Source organism: Branchiostoma lanceolatum, chromosome 1 (genome assembly GCF_035083965.1).
Source record: "Branchiostoma lanceolatum isolate klBraLanc5 chromosome 1, klBraLanc5.hap2, whole genome shotgun sequence".
Classification (NCBI taxonomy): Eukaryota; Metazoa; Chordata; class Leptocardii; order Amphioxiformes; family Branchiostomatidae; genus Branchiostoma; species Branchiostoma lanceolatum.
Genome location: NC_089722.1, coordinates 3,580,614 through 3,602,051, shown reverse-complemented (window position 1 = coordinate 3,602,051; position 21,438 = coordinate 3,580,614). Strand labels below are relative to the sequence as shown.

The 21,438-nt window shown below is 42.3% G+C and overlaps 1 protein-coding gene and 2 long non-coding RNA genes across 4 annotated transcripts; all 3 read right to left on the bottom strand.

Moving 5' to 3' along the window:
* Window positions 1-1,467: 1,467 nt before the first annotated feature.
* On the bottom strand, window positions 1,468-3,867 carry LOC136430089 (uncharacterized). Its single transcript, XR_010754843.1, has 3 exons — window positions 3,635-3,867; window positions 3,084-3,189; window positions 1,468-1,889 (listed from the first exon to the last, which is right to left on the bottom strand). It is a non-coding gene; the product is annotated as an uncharacterized lncRNA (long non-coding RNA).
* Window positions 3,868-4,378: 511 nt separating this feature from the next.
* LOC136438199 (N-lysine methyltransferase SMYD2-like) lies at window positions 4,379-13,896 on the bottom strand. Its single transcript, XM_066433317.1, has 10 exons — window positions 13,249-13,896; window positions 10,685-10,748; window positions 9,960-10,061; window positions 9,104-9,158; window positions 8,580-8,707; window positions 8,076-8,143; window positions 7,235-7,337; window positions 6,820-6,930; window positions 6,230-6,290; window positions 4,379-4,536 (listed from the first exon to the last, which is right to left on the bottom strand). The coding sequence occupies exons 1-10, from the start codon at window positions 13,419-13,421 to the stop codon at window positions 4,379-4,381; spliced, it is 1,023 nt and encodes a 340-aa protein (XP_066289414.1). The 5' UTR covers window positions 13,422-13,896.
* Window positions 13,897-18,467: 4,571 nt separating this feature from the next.
* On the bottom strand, window positions 18,468-20,263 carry LOC136427738 (uncharacterized). Of its 2 annotated transcripts, XR_010754505.1 has the most exons (5): window positions 19,962-20,263; window positions 19,712-19,750; window positions 19,425-19,525; window positions 18,935-18,968; window positions 18,468-18,651 (listed from the first exon to the last, which is right to left on the bottom strand). It is a non-coding gene; the product is annotated as an uncharacterized lncRNA (long non-coding RNA). The 2 variants fall into 2 exon arrangements; XR_010754506.1 differs by lacking the exon at window positions 18,935-18,968 and having other exon boundaries at window positions 19,962-20,259.
* Window positions 20,264-21,438: the final 1,175 nt, after the last annotated feature.

Sequence of the window (21,438 nt, the reverse complement as noted above, 5' to 3'; positions counted from 1 at the left end):
TTGAGTAATTATTTTTGGCGTATCTTATTACCTGGATGTCTAACCTTCATCAACCTACTGCGCCATCTTGCTAAGCGCGGTTTCTTTTTGATGTTAAAAAAATAAAATAAAAAATAGAAATGATGCCGAATGACGCCGGTTCGCAAGTTGGCGCTGTAAAATGAGATACTCGTACTAGTGTAAATGCAGAAAAGTTCGCGGTGGTTTTATGTTTTCGCGGCGACCGTTTCGCAGCGAAATTAAAACCACAGCGAACATTTTGTTCCGATACTGTAGCTATAGCACTGCCGCGAGCTTGAATCCACCGCGAACACTGCATTTACCCTTACTTAGCGCGAAATAAAAACCACGCGAACTTAAATGCACACTGCACGAAATGGCCTCGTATCCCGGCGTATACGTACAGGGATTCCTCCGGAAATATTCCATATCCCGGTGCGGATTTAGCGTATCCGTTATAACTAACGGATACGCTAAATCCGCACCGGGATATGGAATATTTCCGGAGGAATCCCTGTACGTATACGCCGGGATACGAGGCTATTTCGTGCAGTGGCAGTTTAATAACTCGTTACCTTCAATCTGTTCGGTAGTCAGTAATTGTCTCGGTTTCCGACCAATCAAAGCAGGTCGCGATCGGTAATTGTGTTGAGAGCTCGAGGGTATTGTGCTCAAGAGAAATACGTTGCGTAATGTTGTAATCACTAGATCTGGAAAAGATAATGCATAATGGCAGTCGTTACTCCTCTAACATTACTAAAAGAAGAAAGGGAGAGAAGGAGTCGGTGACTGACGACCACCTGTGACTCATTTGAAGCAAAACGAATCAGCAAGCGGTGATTTCTAGTTCTTTTATTAGACAGATACACATCATCTTCCAGTTGCCGAAGTGGTTGATCGTGGCAACAAAATCGTGGATGCTGCGACTCCACTATTCCCTGTGTACGACTGGCGATGAGACCCAATTTGCTTGAAGCAACAATTGCTGTCACCGCGCCTGAAAAGTTGTGGATGACTAAAACTTTTGTCACATGGTCGTCTGCAGGAGCGTATGCAATTTGGTGATGGCACCTTTATCATACCCTATGTCTATTAGAGACAAGGATTTTCCTGTGGAGAGCTTCTGTCCATATGCCATGTAAAAAAAAATTATCAATCATATCAGTGGGGCTGCCATAATCTAAAACCCCACTAAGAAAAATCAATACTTGTCAACCAGGGTAATGTTAAAAGACGTGGTGTCCAAATCAATGTTTCAGCCATATGTTCATATTTCATACATATATATTTTCAAATTGTGTTTTCTATCTGTACCGTATTAGTTTGGATTTAAAAAAAATTATACCCTGTCTTTTTTTTTCGTCTGGGCCATTGTCATCCCACAATTGCCTCGTACTGGAAACAACCAAACCGAACTTTTCTACCAGAAGCCAGAACACACAATCAGTTCTTTTTATTGTGTAATTTGAATAGCTGGACAAACGTTATTCCATGACATTTTAGATGTGAGCAGAAATCATTCTAATGTAGAATGAGTGCACAATAAGGTTCTTATTCTCAACCAAGATATATATACAACAATCACAGCGAACGGTTCGGTTCTATTTCGCACAGCAGCTAGGTGTAGATGACAACAATTGCGGTCCCGTTTAAAGTATTGCGATATATACAGGCATAATATTGTTCAGCAGCAATAAACATAGAATGTTGCAAGCCAAAAAAAAGCCAATCGACTACGGCTAAGCATATAAGTTAGATCAACGTTCTGAAAGGTCATTTTCGTGTTCTAGGGTTGCCTCCTCATCAGGTTCAAGGTCAGTAAGGACGTTTCTTATGTTCTGCACAAGGTCATGTCTCCATCCGTGGGTGACCGTCAGCAGACGTTTGGCCTGCAGAAAGGAGAGATGAAGTGACATGTCGATAGGAATAATAAGACCGTTCACGATTCCGAGTACACATGAGCAAGGTCAAAGGTGAAGGTCCCTGACTGGTACATTCTTCTCAGGACCATTATGTTTGAGTTCAAGACTTTAAGTTGTGTTCTATACGACCTAATTTGCCTACAATATGTTTTGTTCAAGACCTTAAGTTTTATCTATATGACTTAATTAGCCTACTTTATGTTTTGTTCAAGACTTTAAGTTTTATTTTGTACGACTTAATTCACCTACATTATGTTTTGTTCGAGACTCTATGTTTTGTTTACACGACTTAATTTGCCTACTATCTTAAATCAAGCGACAGCATGTTCTTATACACGACCTCCTGTTATGACCTATACGGATATATCATTATCACCATTACTATGCTATTGTTATTATTTATTGTTTATCCCCTAGCATAATAAGCGTACCTCTGTATTTATGATTGTCCATATTTGATTTGATTTGATTTGATTTGATATGTAACGCACACGTGACAGGAAGCGTTGTGCCACCGATTTTGAGGTGAATAAAGTTCAAAGTTCAAAGTTGTCTCCATTTGCATAACAATTTCAGAAAAGGGGCCGTTACCTTTGACATATTACCCATAATACATGTCGCTGCGCATGCGTTCTTTGCATCGTAAACGCCCCTTTACATGTATCATGAACAGGCCTAGAGGAAGATATCTGAAACTTTCAACTCTGTCCCTGTGGAAGTGGAACTTGTAGAAAAAGTTCTTGGTCGATTCCAGAACGGTGTACTATGGACATGATTTTATCATTATTTTTGACACATTGTATTGAAGCTGTATAATGCCTGTACTGCTCTAACACAAACATACCTTCAATTCTTACGAAACTTGCTTGGCATAAATTTACCTTGTGAAAGGACGTAAGATATGTTCGATATCTATACCCTGCAAATTGTTTTCCTTCTTTCGCCTACTATTACCAGACATGCGTGGAATATTTTACAAGCAAGGCCGGATAAAGTGTAGAAATTTCAATCTTTTTAACTATGTAATTGCGATTGGAGTAGATAGACATGATACCTTTTGAATATGCCTCATTAACTTCTACATCTTTTGACTTAGCTCGATTTCCTTACCCCATATCTGAACATTCAACAATCCATGAGCTGATATCCAAAAGCGCTTACTGTTAACAAAGATTCTTTTGCCTCTTCGGCTCTCCCGAGTTCCAGTTGTATTAGTCCCTTCTTCTTATAAAGTAGACCGAGGCCTATGTCATTCTGTAGATAAACCCTTGAAAAAAAGAGCAAAAATAGACTATTAATATCTAATATCCTATTACATATAAATCATCATTTCTAATTCTAAATCTATGAATTCCATCTTACGCATTAGCACTTACGCACAACACACGAACAACATTATCATATGGGTTATAACGAAAATCTCCTGGTGGTTGTGACGAATAACCGCACACTTAGTTGTACCAATACATTACATAATAGTTCATCGTATTTGAAAGGGGTATATCATAATAACGTTCATGTCCCACTTTTTCCACAGTGTGCATGGTGACATATGCGGCCTGGCTGGTTCCAATATGGTTCCAAAAACCACCTCATAAAAAACTCCTTCGCTTCGCTCACACGGTGATTTATTCGGTGGTTATATGTACCAACCAGACCGTACGTCGCCAAATACACCTCGGAGCGGAACAAATGACAATGCAATGTTCTACCCGAGAATCCTTTCCAGTCTTTCGGCATATTCAAGAGCGCTCTGCCACTCTCCCATTTCGAGGCAGACATCAAGAGCTTTCTCCAGGACCGACACGAAACTGACGTTGTCCTCGTGGAAGACCTCCTGTTGTAGTTGTAGACAGCGTTCCAACAAGTACAGGAAGTGCTCCGGTTCATGATGTAAACAGATGTTTGTCAAGGAAGGAAATTATAGATCTGTATATGACAGTCATGTGTGGCCTGACTAAATCAAGCTTCTGGTCAGGTCCCTAGAAGCTTGATAGCCAACACGTCTAAGTCAGGAGAATTGGTAACATTCTGTTGATTTATGCATATGTGCTAGCAAGGGCTAATTATTGCCAGACTGAGAACTGTCTGTTAGCACGGTGTTGGAGGTGTGGTGGGTGGTTTCGGAGGTTACCTTCGGAAAATCCTGAGCTCCTATCGGACTGATTTTCATGGTGATTAAGAATCCTTGCTGTTTCAGTGACAGGGGGTGGTTGCTAGCCCTTCGAATTTCCTTTTAAGGTGCTCAAGATACCTCCTCGAAAACGGGATCCCAACTTATGTCCCTTCCAAAAGAAGAGTGCAGCCTCAACCAAGATGTCCTGCCCAGGATTGTGCCAAGGTCTCCTAGATAGGAACTAATTGGAACCAGGAGCTCAATTGTGGGGCTGCTACCAGTTGAGCTATACAGGGCCATCCCTGACAGGGGTAAATACCTTATAACAAGGCTTATAACATTACAATACGTCACAGGCAAGGTAACCCAGTTGAAGGATATCATACGACTTTCTGCTGTTCACTAAGTTTTCCGCGAACTTTTTGATGTCATCCATGTCGGTGAGGAAATCGCCAGAGGTCAGCTTGTACCCGCAGGAACAGGCCAGCAACTGTAACGCTGTGTGATGGACAAAAAGAGAGTCGTCAGTACATAAGTAGGAAAGTAAAGAACGTCATACGTTGATGAAAGTTAGACATCCAGGTAATACGATACGCCAAATAACAGTTACTCAAGCAACTGGATATGATTTTGAAAACGGGCAGACGTTTCAAGTAGCATCCACTACTTTTCGTCAGTGACTCTGAGCAAGATTTGTCGAACAGCAAGTTTTAACCACAAACTATGAATTGATATGTAAATAAAGAGAAGACAAATTTAGATAGATTTGTGTCATTTGTTTCCCTATTGGACTATCTAAAAGCCTGCTATTCGACAAATCTTGCTCAGAGTCACTGACGAAAAGTAGTGGATGCTACTTGAAACGTTTGCCTGTTTCCAAAATCAGCTTGAGTAACTGTAAATAACGTCATGTACAAACTAATTCGAAGCAGAAAACACAACCATAGCAAATTCTCATGATGAGAATCGGTTTATAATGGTGTCAGTAGTTATACTAGAGAACAGTCACATGCTTTACTTAAGGGTTAATGACCCGCCCCAAGGTGTATATGGTGTCATAACGCCTGGCCAGGTGCTATAACCACCGAATAAAACCACCGAGTGAGCGAAGCGAACGAGGTGGTTTTATGAGGTGGTTATAGCACATGACCAGGCGTTATGACACCATATTCACCGAGGAAAAGGCGGGTCATTAACGTTATTATCATATAGTTTATCCAAACTGACGCATATAAGAGTAGACAATTTCTGTTTGACGCATAAATCCCTTATACTATCAAGAATGCATTTTAGAATTCACATTTGTCCTTTTTTAACAGAAGATGATGAAGAATATGTACAACTGTAGCCTGATTTATTTATTTCAACCACACAGGATAGGAGGGTCGGTTTCAGGTCAGTCAGAAAATGTTATCATTGAAGAATCTCCCTGCAACATGACCTCAGGTGAACTGAATAGAACACAGGTTCTTTGGCTAGCAGGAAATGGAACGCGCGGAACCTTAGATAGAACGTAGTTTCTTTGGCCATCAGCAAATGGAACACGCGGAACATTTTTGGGAATTTTAAATTTGTTTTCCCTTTTTCATGTATTCTAAGGAAATTTTTTAAGAATTCTAAGACAATAAAGATTTTTTAGACAAGTTTAAGAAAAAGATTCATCAAATAGATACCCCCTCTACAAAATGCAACGGTTATAAAGATTTTTTAAACAAGGTTAAGAAAAAGATTCATCAAAAAGATACCCCCTCTACAAAATGGAACGGTTGTGTTCTGACATGACGTCATAAGTGGTGTGTTATGGCGTGATAACAGACCACTTATTGTGGGCAATGGAGGCTTCTGATTGGTCGACGCCATCTGGCCATGTGATAATATTCCACATTGTCTGTCCATCCTTTTTATGTTACATGTACTTGCAATTAGCCCGCGGGCAAGAACTTGCAATGAACTTATTGTAGATATTATAATCAGGACAAAAATTAAGATCGAGATTCCGAGGCAGCCGAACACAAGTGATTCCTAAGATGACGTAATATCTCCAGGATCCAATCAGATCAGCCAGTCGGCCGAACACTAGCGATTCCGAAGATGACGTAGTATCTTCATGATCCAATCAGATCAGTCAGAAATTTTTGTTCCATGTCTTGTCAAGTAATTGAAGTACTTTGCATCTTGTGGAAGTACTCACCGGAAGTTTTAGGAATCTGCCGGCTGCATCTTGGACATTTCAAACATTCCATCTTCGCATCCTGCAAACATTGATTGTGAATAATACAGAGTTACGTGTTCAAAGGGAAAGGTTTGGGGACAATGAAAGAGGGTATGATAATTCACAGGGAGGTATTGTTTTTGGCCTGTCTGGTTGTCTATGTTTTCACAGTTGTATATTTCCCATACGCAAGTCACATTCGCCGTAGACAGACCGGACGTATTCGATGGACACATGTGATGTTCATCAAAACCGTATTTGCTTGATTAATGACCTACAATTAAACAATACATATGAGAAATATAAGATATTCAAACTCTAGTTTTATTCTGCACTGTTATACAAATATAACGGCAGTACGGATCGTAGAATTCGCCAATAATTGGCCATATTGGTAAGTCCTCGGGAAGGTTAACACACACTCCTCCCCCTGTAAATGAAACCCTCTTGCGGCCAAACTCCACTGGCAAATATTCTCCCTATAGCCGTCAAAGTAACTGTGGTAGAGGCTACCGCTTCCCCATCATTACAGACTCTGATTCTCGTACAAAATGTTCCGGTGCACTCACTCTCTCCTTGTCGTTGCAGGCCTCGCACTGACAGGTGAAGAAGTAGTTAAATGACAGGTGGTCTTTCCTCTCTTGTGTAGGCGTCAATGTGTCGGTGTAGGAGATCGTGGCCTGAAAATTGGAGAATACCTCGCTGTTGAATTCACTAGTTTCCTTTGCAAGAAACTCTATAAACAGTTTCTAAGCGCAGAGCAATCTTCAAGTTCAGATAACAATGATCTGTATTCACATCCAAGACATATAAACACTCAAAGCCAACGTTTCAGAAACCTCATGGCAATGTAGCCTCCGTTGCAGGCTTCTCCCACCGGCGATTTTTCAACTTATCGGGCCAGATTGGCACAAACAAACAGGTTAGCATCATGCCAAGTTTGCAGTGTGAAAATCAGCTAAAATCATTAAATCCCACCCTGACCTCCTCACCCGGTAGGATGACCCTGGCTGCCCTGATTTCTACTCTGCTGCCTCTGAAGATGGGAACGCAGTTCGGACTGCAGCTGTGGTTTATCATGGATGCCCTGAAGTGGAGAAGGAGAGCACAGCCTCAGAAACTATTTGTTCTAAGTTCAGAACAATCCTCAGGTTTGGATAACAAGGTTATTTACTAACAATCAAGACATACATGTATACAATCACAGCCGACGTTTTGGCAACCGTCTGTCACCTTCCTCATGGCAATACTGCCTGGTTCAATTTCGCACTGCAGCTAGGTGTCGCTGCTAACAGATGCGGTCCCAATCATAAAGTATTTTCACATATACACAGTGAATTTCATGTAGTGCTTACAATGCGGCTAGCAAATACACCTTCCTACAACAAAACCAGTCAGTATTGCCCTTGAGAAGGTGGCAGGCAGTCACCGAAACGTCGGCTTGAATGTGTACAAAAAGAACTGCGTCTTATCTCATTGAAATTTCTTATGATCATAAAGAAGTTGGACAGAAGAACAAGCTTGGTTGCTTCCGAAAATGATTTCATCAGGTTGGTAGAACATAGGACATTTGGAGTTTCTTTTTACACAACCAGGAATCTCACCAGTGATGAACCGAGACGAGGGGGGGATACAAGCTCAGCCACGTTTGGGATTACGTTCTCGCCGCAAAAGCACCACATACATCGGCTACTTATAGCGGCGAGAAGTAGTACTCCAGTCAGAAGCTCTGACAGACACCGAAACGTCAGCAGGTGAGATTCCTGGTTGTGTAAAAAGAAACTCCAAATATCCTAAGCTTGGTTGCTGTGTCGTACATACGTACTGAGCGTAGAGAGCTGTTCCGATCTGCTGGTGGTCATCGTCAAGGATGGCAAAACTGTTACACATCACCTGTGTGGGGAGAAACATTGTGTAGTCATAAACATGGAATTCTCAAGGTAGTCGAAAGTTTGTACTATAAGGTAGATAGTCACAAAGCCGATTTGAAGCAGTAGGGGCAGTGGGTTGTCATCCACTGTACATGTGTCCAGGGCACGGTATTGGAAGGCGGAAACCAACCATCTCTTTCAACTGTCTTTTACCTCCCCAACCGAACCTGGGTGGAGTGAGTAAATTTCTGTAAAGTGCCTTTCCCAAGAGCATCGGTGGCATGCCATGGGATTCGAACGCAGGACCTCTGACTTCTGGGCCAAACAACTTAAGCTTTACACCAACACGACACCACATACACTTGTGTATCATGCCCCTTAAGAAAAAGTAACCAAATTTTTTTGACGGAAAAGGTCAATTTCCTTCGATAAAAACGTGTGTCAGCTTCTATTCTTACCTTTCCAACAACCTTCTCCAGATCATCTTGGTCAATCAGATACTCCGGCAGAAACTTGAGAGTTATCCGAAGGGTGGAGAGCATGGCTGTCAGGCCGCCTGCTCGCTGTTTTTTTATGTCGTCCACGTCTATAAAACAGGAAAGTGGCACATTGGTTTATTTTACTTTGAATTCATCTCTACGCATGTCAACATTAAGTTACTCTATTTTCCTTGGGGGTTAGAGGCTGAGGAAATACTAAGGGAGTTGGAATCTCTGTGGTGCATACAGCGGTATTCCCTGTACTTCCTACCCTCCAAACAAAGGTTTGTTGTATTTTCTTGCTTTTTTGGGGGGGGGGGGCTTTTAACGGCTCTATGTTTTCCACACAGTTGCAGTTGTGTGAAATGTGTGTACTTTGCATGATAGATTTTTATATATCATTACAGTTAAAGTTGTATGAAATGTGTGTTCATAGCATGACAACTACACTGTTACTGTTGTGTGAAAGGTGTGCACAGTCATTGGCATGAACAGATACTTACGGGACATCAGGGTTTTAATGGAGCTCAGCTGGCCGCGCTCAACTGGCAGATGATGCTGGGAACGAGATTGATCAAGCCAGGTAAGCAGCAAGCATTAAATGATTTGAAGTGCACAATGTACATGTCTATTAGATCAGAAATCGTTCAGACATGTTGTTGTATATAACAACGGCACTTAATTCAAGTGCTCTGATTCAAGCTGATGATGCTGGGAGAAAAATTAATCAAGTCAGGTTAGCAGCAAACATTTCATGATAAAGTACACAACGTACATGTCTTTGAAGTGGAATCATCCAGACATCTTGTAGTACACGACAGCGGGACTTAATTCAAGCTTAAGCAACTACGTCTTGCTATCGAAAAAAAAAAAAGTATTTTATTCAAGCCGAGATTTCGGTGACCGTCAGCCACCTTCCACAGGGCAATACTGACTGGCTCTATTTCGCATTGCACCTAGGTGTCTCTCCTTGCAGATGCCGTCCCATACGAAATTAAAAGTATTTACACATTAGGTAGTTCATGTGGTGTATGAAAAACGGTGCCAAACGTAACACTGCACGAAATGGCCTTGGCTCCCGGCGGATCCGCACGGGCTTGGGAATATTTCTGGAGGAATCCCTGTACGTATCAGCCGGGATCCGAGGCCATATCGTGCAGTGTAAGGTATTGACATGTATAGATAATTGAGAGAGATATAGGTATAACTACGATAGTTTCCATGCCATCTTAGAGCCGTCTCGTCTGTTACATCATATTGCATCTTCCCCTTGACCATTTGGGATTTCATGAAGAATCATCTTCAAGTCATCTTATACGTCTGACAAGACGATCAGAACGGAAGACCCAGCCAACTCACCATCTTACAAAGTATGGCTACCGCCATTTTAAGGTTTGACGCCAATCCTGACGCGGCGTTCGTGACGTCACACTCCATCCTGTGACGTTCCTGGTCGTGCTCCTGACGTGTAAAACAGACAAACAAATTTGACAGGATCTATCAACTTATAGAAGAAACGGCGATGTTTTACTTTTCTGCCCCTCCCCTTAGGAGAATCACCAAAATGGGTATTCTATTTCGGGGTTGGGCTCTGAATTCAAAATGCCATCAAAGTGCTCCTGGGCAGAAATTAAGATGTCTCCATATCTAGATATTCTTAGATCATGTTTGAATATGTCTGTGCCAGATTTGCTGCTTTTAGACAACTCTGCACAAAAACAAAAATCTCAGGTACAACCGTCACGTTTCTCTTCCATGTGGCATTGGGATGTTCCAGATGTTTATGACTAGGGTGTTAGTACCAACGCAGCTTTGACGTCTGTAGGTTACTATCACGTGACTATTACGTGGCTACCACGTGCGTACGTTCGCCATGTTGGATGATTGAACCTAGAAGTAGCCAAGTAAATATGGATTTGTATAACGTAATTATAGCCAAGTCATTATAACGTAATACACGTGGAACCTCCGAATCGAATTTGGTACCACGAACAGAACGTAGCTAATTTAGCTTTGCAAGAGAAAGACAATCCATTCAAGACGTTTTGTCTGGACGCTTACTGGATACTGAAGTATGACGTTACCTGACATGCCTCGCTGCAGTATCTGGCGTACTTACACCCACAGCAGACAAGCGGCACAGTCTTCCTGAGGAAAAAGTCGGGCATGAATGTATCACGAAATCAGGACATCCTGTTTGAGTGCAATTTCGCTGCTACTGAAATTCACAGAACCCACTTGCCTTACAGGACGTTTTTGAAACATCTTACTGTTCGCTTCGCTTTTATTCGATAATCCCTTAGCCAGCTGATGGTGATTTAGTTGACGAAGATTTCAACTCTTCTTTCGTGTTTTTTTTTTCCTGATATCATGTGGATGATAACGGTTTCATACTCTCTTTATGAGAAACAAACATAGTTCGCTCGAATGCGGCCTTTCTGCGACAAAACAAAGGTGGATATATCTGACCCTTACCTCTTCCCTCATGACCTCAATGAAAAGCGGCCTGCATGCCGATTTGAGCTTATCATTAATAAACAAAGGTTAAAAAAAATGCTTCCATTGCTAACCTACAAACCACGTCTCAGACTCATATATACGTAGCCTCCTTCGCTCAAACTATTCAGCATAGCGTATTTCCTTATCCTATAGGACTTCATGGCACAGCAAGTAGCCGGTTTAAAGACGGTTATGGCCATTTCACGTCACGAATCCACCGATCTAGTTTATTTGGTTTCAAGTTTTTATCGCGCTTTAATCCATATCCTCTTCTCTGCCCACGTCCCACCAGAAACGGAGATTTACTAACTAAAAATAAAAACTCGTGGATCGAAGGTCCACAAAATACATCCTGCTCATTCTCTGTCACCTTTAAAGGATGTGTGTTATTTTCTGTGAGCCCGGACAGTATTTCACTGCTACAACATTTTGCCATAATTTCATAACCCATCCCTTCAATAAAGACGTCCATAAATGTTTGCCATACCTGCCCTTACTTAGCCTAGCTCATGTTCAATGACACACACACCCATTCCACTCGGGTGGGGACCGCTTGATTCATTAACGAATTTCATACATTTTAAAGAAAACTAAACTTTTTACAGTATGAGCGTTTTGTTTTCTTTCTAGTAATACTTTTACATTTTGCATGATATCATAATTACGAAGTCATGGGTTACACAAATCAACTTGTTTTATCAATTTGGGGGTGGGGGTTCTATCGAACCGAAAAAAATGTCTTCTTCGGCCGCAGGCTTGATTTACGCCAACGTATTTCTTATAGTATGATTTTCTGTTCTTCTCATATTGATTTTGTTCATGTGAAAATGCAAAAGATAAAAAAGTAGTCCCATGTAATCTCCAAGCAGATCTACACGGGGCGCGAAAATCCTATATGCTCGCCAGAGAAGGTCCAGTCAGCCAGATAAGCTCCAGCCAGCCCCGTAGGAACAATTTTCACATTGGAGTTAAGCAGGGACGAGGAGGAGCAGAGACAGCTTTCTCAATAGGTTGCCCCTCCCCGTGCCGGTTAATAACCTTGTTCAGGCCCGTCTTAGCGCAGATCCTACGGGGCTGGCTGGAGCTTATCTGGCTAGCATATACGATTTTCGCGCCCCGTGTAGATCTGCTTGGAGATTAGTCCCATGGCCTTTTTGAGGCCGCACATGCAGCGGGTTGTTATCCACTGTGTCTGGGCCAAGGTATTTGAAGGCTGAGACCATCTTTCTCCTTCCACCGCATTTTACCTCCCTAACCGAAGCTAGGTACCCATTTTTATACCCGAATGGAGTGACGAAAGTTTTGTTAAATGTCTTTCTCAATGGCACAACATTGGTGGCATTTCAGGGGATTCGAACACAGGGCATTTGGGTTCTGGGTCAAACGCCCTAAACTTAACGCCAACAAGACGCCACGAAGAAGTTGTGCAGGAATATTATCAGTCCCCAAGATGAAACAGAATACAACAAGGCTAATGCAAATAGAATGATTGTGTCCTTGAAACGTAACGTACATTATATTACATATGGGCAGACTGTGTGGTACGCCCCTCTAGTTCCTATTACTAAGTAGTTGGAAAACTGAAAGACCCCTGTCCAAATCGTAAGGGCATCTCGATTGGGGCTGCACCCGTCTTTCGGAAGGGGCATAAAATGAGGGTCCCGTGATAGACGAGGTGCCTCCAACACGTGAAAGGGAAAAGGCTAGCAACCCCTCCCTGTAGAAATAGATAACCCTGCTACAAAACAGCGAGGAAACGTGCCGACCTGTGTGCCTATATAGTATATAGGCTATAGAAACTACAAGGTGAACAATGTGCTGTTAACACTAACACGTTAAATACCTGGGAGGATGGACCAGATCTAGATTTACATCAAGGACATTATTTCTTCACTACCGAGTATCATCTAATATCACTGTAACTAAGCTATACCAAGTCGCTAGGGGGTCCAAAATCTAGTCATTTCGATGTCTCATCAAAATCTACGTATACCAACAATCAATACAATCCATCCAGGCGTTCTTGAGTTCTGCTGTTCATCCACATACATACATACAAACATACAGTATTAAATACACACATACAAACATACACACATGAAAACGCTACGGAAAACATGACCTTCTTGGCGAAGGTAATCACACCTACTTTTGTAAACACGAATGGCAGCGCCGTTTCGCCTCTTCCACGTCCAGGCTGAATATATAGGGGTCCTCGGCGATGATGAGGCTTCCCTGGCGGATTCCCCTGCCGACACTTCGCGCTCGCACGCCCTTCCCTTTTCCTGGCTCCGTGAAGAGCTCAACAGCCTCCCGATCCATGGCGTAGAATGGCCGGCTCGGCCGTTGATGATGGGGGTTATGATCTGCTTCTCTAACCCTGACTTGCTACCATATTTGGACCATCCCTATAATCGATATGCCCTGCTGACGACACGCGTCGTGCCGACAATGCCTCGCATGCCAGGCCGCCACCAAGTAAGGGTGATGCCATTTGAGGTCAGGGGTGGTTTTATATGCTTGCTATTTTTATTGGTAAAGAGATTTGTGGAACCTTTCATCTCAATTCTACACATAGTTCCGCATCCTTTCATTCTAATCTTCAGCATACCACCACCCCTAACCACAACCGCTTTATCTATGAGTGACACTAAGGTACACTTGCAGAGTGACACTTGCTCAAGTTGCCGCAGCGTTCCTCACTTCAAACATCATTGGCAAAAGATGGCCTCAAGTCGGGGACGTTTTACACTACATAGACTCCTTGAGTCATTCATTAACATGGGTAACATGGCTAGCGTTTGTAGTGTTTGTTTGCTTGTTTGTTTGTTCGTTTGTAAAATTCGTTTATTTGTTTGTGATTAAATTTAGCGGCACAACTTAAGAAGCTTTGGATGGATTGTCATGAAAGTTGCATATGCATATATGTGGTTAGGTCTTGTCCTGGTGTACATTGTCCTGTGCGGCTTACCATGGAACTGCAGCAGAACTTCCGGTTTATCTCTCTCGTGTTCTGGACAAGCTATGGTCACGATTTTTGGTAGTATATGTGGATAGTTCTTGCGATCGACATGACATAAACTTTCTTTGCAAATTGTCCCCCAAACCCGCAAAGATATCATCGTTATTATGTAGCCTCCGTTGCAGGCTCTGACGCGGCTTTTTGGGGGGGGGGGCAAAATAATATGTTTTGCAGCCAGCCCGTAACCATCAGCCAACCCTGTAACTACTATTAGTTACAGGGTTGGCTGATGGTTACGGGCTGGCTGCAAAACATATTATTTTGCCCCCCCCCCCCCAAAAAAAGCCGCGTCAGAGCCTGCAACGGAGGCTAGTTATTATGTCCATTTGGTTTTTTAAAAATCTAGCGATCGCTTGGTGATGGAGAAAACATGGGACGCATATCACTGCCGAAAGTGGCACTTCATTCAGCCCCCTGTCACACAGTCGACGGCCAAAAAAGTTTCCGCCTTATTTGTTGATCACCAGAGGGTCGCTGAATCTCAATACCACACGAAAGTCGCGCGTATTTTTTTTTCGCATCAAAATGTACCCTATATATATCACATTGTACGTAGCTTTGGGACCAGCGAACGTCAACCGATCCAGCGATATGGCGCGATGATCTAGTCTAGAGAACAACAGGCGTATTTCTGTCGAACATGTAGAGCTAGCTCGCGGGCTTCGACTGTCAGCCGACCGATTTTCGAATTCCTGCGGTGTCAAAGGACCATAAGGAGAGACCCTGACTTGCTGGAACGTTTGGGACCAGGATTTATATGATTCCCTATAAGTTCCCAATTTGATATACGAGCCGCTAAATTTTGTAACGAGGTCACCAATTTGATTCCTGTGTAGACGTTGTTTCATTGAGAAAAGCACTTTCCTCATTCCACCCAGGTGTAAAAATGGGTATCTGACTTCGACAGGGGATGTAAAATGAGGTGGAAGGAGAGGGTTGGGCTCCGCCTTCCAATACCGTGCCCTAGACACATTGGAAAATAACCCACTGCCCCTACGGCCTCAAAAATGCAAGGGGACTAGACCACACAATGCTGTTTATTTCTCTTATTTACGTCCCAGACAAATTATTTATTCATACCTGAGACTTTGCATGCATGTAGCTTCAACCGTATTTGTTGATCGGCAGGAGTTCGTCCGACATTAAAATTCAAAAGAGCCTGGTGGCCTTGGCCCGGGTGATGCGATTAGAACACACCATAAGGGAGGACAAGATGAAATGTGCCCCCCATGCCTATATAGCGAAGTTGATGATGAGTACAATTGCGACGCCTGTCCATTCGGTTTTAGGCCATGTTGATTTGATAATATGGATGACATCCTCTGGGAACTCCAAAACTGATGCGAGCGTGCGGATGAAAAATCCGTTTGGCAAAAAAAAGTTGCCTTCATTATGAAATCTACGTGGTCAGGAAGGTTGAACAAACCTAAGCACACAGACCATGGTAAACCGAAATTTAGGTTCTTATTTTTTGTTTTTTGACTTTGGTATTCTACGACACCAGTATCCGTTTTTTTTTTTTTAAATCTTTTTTTTTTAAATTGCAGCATATATTTCCTCATTTTGTAGCTGATTTTTCTGACTTTCTGGCCTAAAACTTCCTCTTTTATTGGAAACCTACGAAAATTGATGTGCGCGACGATATCATCCATATATTATAAATCAAATCAACATGGCCCTTTCTATCCCACTCAGGACGGGGTCCTGCAATAACTTTATTTTCTGGTAGATGTCCCCATTGACACGTCAGGTAATCAGTATTGAGCGGTTATGAAACGACGGTACCTGGCGGCCTGACATGCTGTTAAGTACTTTTTTGTAATGTGAATTCGATAGAACTTTTTAAACTGAAGTAAAGTATGTGTTCTTTCGACAGACCGAATTTGTCTCTGAATGCTGTTTTCTTTATAAGATATGGGACCATCAAACACATGTTATTCCAACAGACAGCCATACTACAAATGTAGCTAGTGAGGACTCATGCGTGTGATGTCACGCCCTGTTCCTAATTAGCCCCACCAAAGAGCACAAAGTACACATTTCTAGGTCGCCGTTTCAGCAAGTTCTTGTCGGACAACTGATTTAAAGGCTACATAGATGTTTTTAAAAAAGATCAAATTTTTACATGAATGACAGAGTAAATTTCAGTAGATTTCATTTCAGTTACACTTTAAAGGAGTCCTAAACTCCAGAAGGCGGTGTTATTTTCCACTAGATTATGTATCAATCAATACATAATCAGCCCACTTTGTACATAATTCCGCTTGTGGTGAATTACACAAGGTGTGTATTTTAAAACAATATGATACTCACTAAACCCCTGCAGACCCTACCAGTGTATTCCCTATGCGTAAACATACATTTTTAAACGTGGATATTTTCGGCGTAAATGAGGGTGGTTAAGCACAATAAGAAGACCAATTGTTAATAACATATACAAGAGCACATAGCAAGAAGATCTTTCTTAACTACCCTGACATTCTTTTTGTAATCTAACTTTTGTAAGGCATTGTCAGGCACATTGTAAAAAACACATAGGCTGAGGGTCACCTGGGGAATTTGGTAGAATACTGAATACCTTTGGATGCGCACGGGATAGTGGGTACTTTATCCTATACTGTAAAAAATATTCATTTCTACTTCCTAAAATTACCATCCATTGGAAAACAACTCCCCCCTCTGGACTTTAGGACTCCTTTAACGGCCTGGAATGTTGAGGATGTTAGAGACGCTGTTGTTCACCTCCCTCGCTGTTTAACTCGCAACATGTTTCTTTTGGCAGGCCAAAGCGATTTCAGAACGATAAAACTAGAAATATTCTGTCAATCTGTATGGTGTCAACATTTACTCGCTCATATTAGTACTGTCCAAGCAGAGGTTGGTGGGGAAGATTGTGACAGTGTGATATTTATCATACGCCCAGTTTTTTTGTCCGCTCTCAAAACTGGGCATATGATGAAACGGTCACAATCTTCCCCACCAACCTCTGCTTGGAGAGTACATATTAGCACAGTTCTACATGGTTTTTAAAAAGAGCACAGAAACAAGCCGCAATAGGAGTCCTTTAAATATTAGGACCACACGAAAAAAGCAGCGAATAGAGTTCTCGCCACCACCCCCATCTTTGTTTGCTCCATGAAGGTCGATATGCGACTTATCATGTATTAGCCTGGGTGCCATCCTATTTCTACCGGGGCTCCTACACTCGCTACCCTGAGGGCTCCTACACTCGCTACACTCGCTACCCTGAGGGTAGCGAGTGTAGGAGCCCCGGTAGAAATAGGATGGCCCCAGGCTAATCATGTAACGTTATAGCAAGGACTAGAACATTGAATTTGAAAATCCGACTTCCAACGCGCTGAAATCACCTGGGGCTCCTAGATCCTTTGATAGCCATCCATCAAATTAAAAATATCTTCTGGGCTGGTAATTTCCCAATTTCTTTTTTAATTAACGACAATGAAAGATTTGCTTCGGCCCTATTACAGCACGTGATCTTCACCCCGTGACCTTTGCACACGGCACGCTCAGTGTTTCTCAGTTTTGATAAGAGCGGGTCGCGGTTCTTTTCTGATCTTCTCTCCCTCCTGGCTTGAAAAATACTATCATAAGGCGTTCTCTTTTGGAAAAGGCTCGAATAAACATTTCCCTTCTCAATCCAATCTTGTGTTGCTTCTATTCTTGACTATTTGATAATTTTCGCTACCCATATCTCTTTTTCTGCTGCACAGACTTTTGAGTCAGTTGTTTCATCTTTGTGTGATTTTTGGTAAACGTACGGAATCATGTTGTAGGAAAATGACATATTCATCCGGATTAACAACTACCTAATGAAACAGGAGAGCTGTTCAGCTACATGTATACCGGGAAAAAACGGCGAAGACAACACACAAGTTTGGAACACAGAACGAAGAGATTTTATTGCCGCACGAAACGGTACACAATCCGAACCTTTGTTTGTGTGTTCACAATGATTTTTTAAACTACCGTGACGATTGTCAATCTGGAATGTATTGTTTTATGAACTGTTTGCTTAGAGTGCTATACGTTACTTAAGTATTTCTTTCTTTTGGCCTATAGTCCCTGTGCCATGACGATGTTAGTGATAAAGCCTATGGGGAGTCAGAATGACTATGATTGAATGAACAAACTTAAACAGGTTTTATGTATGTCATTCCTATAAACTAATCGGATTGATTTCGACTGTTGTACGTTACACAAGTTGGTGGCTTAAAATACTGTCCTATAGTTATACAATGGTTTTGTGTCTATACTAAAGATGCAGTATAGAGATATCTGTATATGTAGAAGGGTCTAAACTAAAAGGATAAGGCTATTTCAATGTAGAACGGTTCACTTGTGCAAGACAAACATGCCCAGTTTTAAACGGGAAGTTGTGATAATCTGTTAGCATTACGTCACATTCTCTACATGTTACTACTCTACTTAACGTCACTTCCGCCTCCCTGACGATGACGTCATCAGGTGCCCGTTCATGGTGCCCTGGATTAGCCTTGCCGCGGTCACATCCTGTGGACAGAGGAAAGAAACATTAACATTCTGTATCCAATGAATGTTGTGCTAGCCTGGAAACCATACCATCGGGAGCTCCCCGGTATTTCTACGGCGCTGAGAGTGGCGCCCGCCCGCCCGCCCAGACAGATTAGCGCGCACGGGGGTGGGTTTACGGGTCTCCCTCCTGAAGAGGCGAAACTCTAGCCTGTGTTTACACAAGCTCTCGGGCGGAGGTCAGGGGTCGGCCGCGAAGGAGCGCGACTGGGTATGCACAGAAAACAATATAGATAATAAATACCTATTGAGACGCACATTTGTTGGGAGAGTCATTCCTGAAAAAAAGCAAAATCTTCAAAATCTAACGTGATATGAAATAAAACATTCGTTTGAACTCACTACAATGCATTTGGGCATGCAGAAAAGGAAACTTGAGTCTATAAAAATGCTTACTGTTTTACGTAGCTTCCATAGAGAAACGGTCTCACATTTCGTATATGAGTCTGTATTTTGTAACCAGCTATTCACACTCTTATCTTAGCACCGCTTTGTGGCGTGCATGTGTTGACTAGAATGACACCCTCATACATGCACACGTACTTTCCAGCAAACAGTCACACACACACACACACACACACACACACACACACACACACACACACACACACACACACACACACACACACACACACACACACACACACACACAAACACACACACACACACCGGATACACACAAGCACACACACAAAAGCACACACACAAACACGCGGACAAACATACACACCTACCGAGTATCCTCAGGCGGGGTGTAGGGCTTCATTCCCACGGGTAAGTCTGCGCCCACAGTCTTGTTGCGGATACCTGCGGCGGAAACTACATCACCGGGCAGCTGTGACGCAGTTCAAACCAAATCAGGTGTAAGAAACAGCGAGCAAACAGTTACAAATGAGCTGAATTTTGTAACTACCGTTAACGAAGTTTACGGCATTGCTCATGCAAACATTTGTTCTCATAGGATAGAAGAAGGGCCTGTGGCTAGACGTCACAGAAGGGGAGAAGTGACAATGTTTCCTACCTGTACCTCCTTTTCGCCGGTCACTGGCTTTGTGTTGAGCTTGAGAAAGATAATACAGCGTTACTAACTAGTTTCGTTAACTGAAATATCAACCAGTTATCCCAACAAAAGATACAGTGAAAATCATAATTACACGTAATTGATGACTCGTTTATTTTCCTTTTTTTTAATACTTTTAACGGGTCATTTTAGCTTAAGTAGAACAATACAAAAGTGCGTAAGCTGAAAGGTTGTAGATTGGATATCTTACCACGCCTTTCTGCTGCTGGTTGCCCATTGCTATTTTCTCTCTGTCTGGTACGCTAGACAGATCTTCCAAAAGTTCACCGAGTTGTCTCTGTCCGATGACGGTCGTCTCTGCTCGCAGAATGATCTAGTCAGCGGCGCGCAAACGGATGATATCTTACCTGACACGCAGGTAGATAGATGACGTGGCAAACTCTGATTGGCTGTTTGATAACTATATTTGAACATTTTCCCACCGTGTGCGTGATATCTGCGTGATATCTGCATTCCAGCATGCGTTACATGCGTCTGTCATGCACACGATGGAAAAAATAATGTAGGGATGGCAGGTGAAGAGAGGTTCGTTGGCGCCAACGTGGGAAACTTTGTGTCTCTTTTTTCAGAGCCGAAAATCACTGTGAGAATATTTGTTAAGCTGGATGGTAACTCTTGTTGGAAAAAGAACATTTCTACTATTGACATCATTTCTACTCAGGGGCAGGGTAAAACACTGCACAGCTGTTTTAAGCTATAAGATTATTGAAAATTTATATGTCCGAAGGCAAGTTGACAACAATTAGTTTACGTGAAATGGATGGTCCCTCCCTCCCTCTCTCTCCAAGGAGGTCATATAATCTCCTTGCTCTCTACCATCCCCTAACGTTTCATATTTAGGCCATGTTGATTTGATTATATGGATGACATCCTCTGGGAACCCCAAAACTGATGCGAGCGTGCGAATAAGTTTTCAAAACTTGAAGAGTTGCCTTTATTACGAAATCTACGTGGTCAGGAAGGTTGAATATATAACACACAGAGAATGGTTAGCATTGAGGAACGGATACTTCATTTTTGGTCTTTCACATCTTCTTCTCTGAGATTGGTATTCTAGACATTAGCACCCGTTTTCCGAAATGCCTTTTTGAAATTTACAGCATATGTTTGCTCATATTTGCTTTGCATGATTTACAGTATGGTAGAAATTAGACTGAAACCCCTTTTTTTTGGAAATGGACGAAAATTGATGCGCGCGCGGATGTAATCTGGGGAAAAGTTCCTCCAAATTTTTGTTGTAATTAGCCACAATCGGCCCTCTGTTACAACGTGATCTCCACCCCGTGACCTTTGCGCACTTCATTTCAGTTTCTCAGTTCTGACAAGTGGGTCGTTCTTTTCTCCTTCCGGCTGATCCTTCCTCAGACGTGACAAATCTTTTGGAAAAGTTCTCAAATTAACTTTTACCTTCTAAGGCTAAACTTGTGTTGTTTTGGTTCCTGAATGTCGATAATGAAATCAACATGTTGTTATCAATAAAAAAAATCGTTTCAGTTATCAACGTTTGGGCAAATTCAAATTGAAAGCTATTCAAGTATTCAGACACTAATATCCGATAATATTCAGCTCTACCTCTGTTGCTGACCAAGAAGGTTTTATCAAGTACTGACCAAACACCGATTTCCTATTCCTTGTTACTCTCCAAGCAGAGGTTGGCGAAGAAGATT

Coding starts and splice junctions, on each gene's coding strand:
- LOC136438199 (XM_066433317.1), bottom strand. CDS start 13,421: ATGGATCGGGAGGCTGTTGAGCTCTTCACGGAGCCAGGAAAAGGGAAG. Junction 7,338..8,075: donor GGAACAGCTCTCTACGCTCA/GTACGTATGTAC, acceptor TCTCCACTTCAG/GGCATCCATGATAAACCACA. Junction 6,291..6,819: donor CCTGCAACGACAAGGAGAGA/GTGAGTGCACCG, acceptor CAATGTTTGCAG/GATGCGAAGATGGAATGTTT.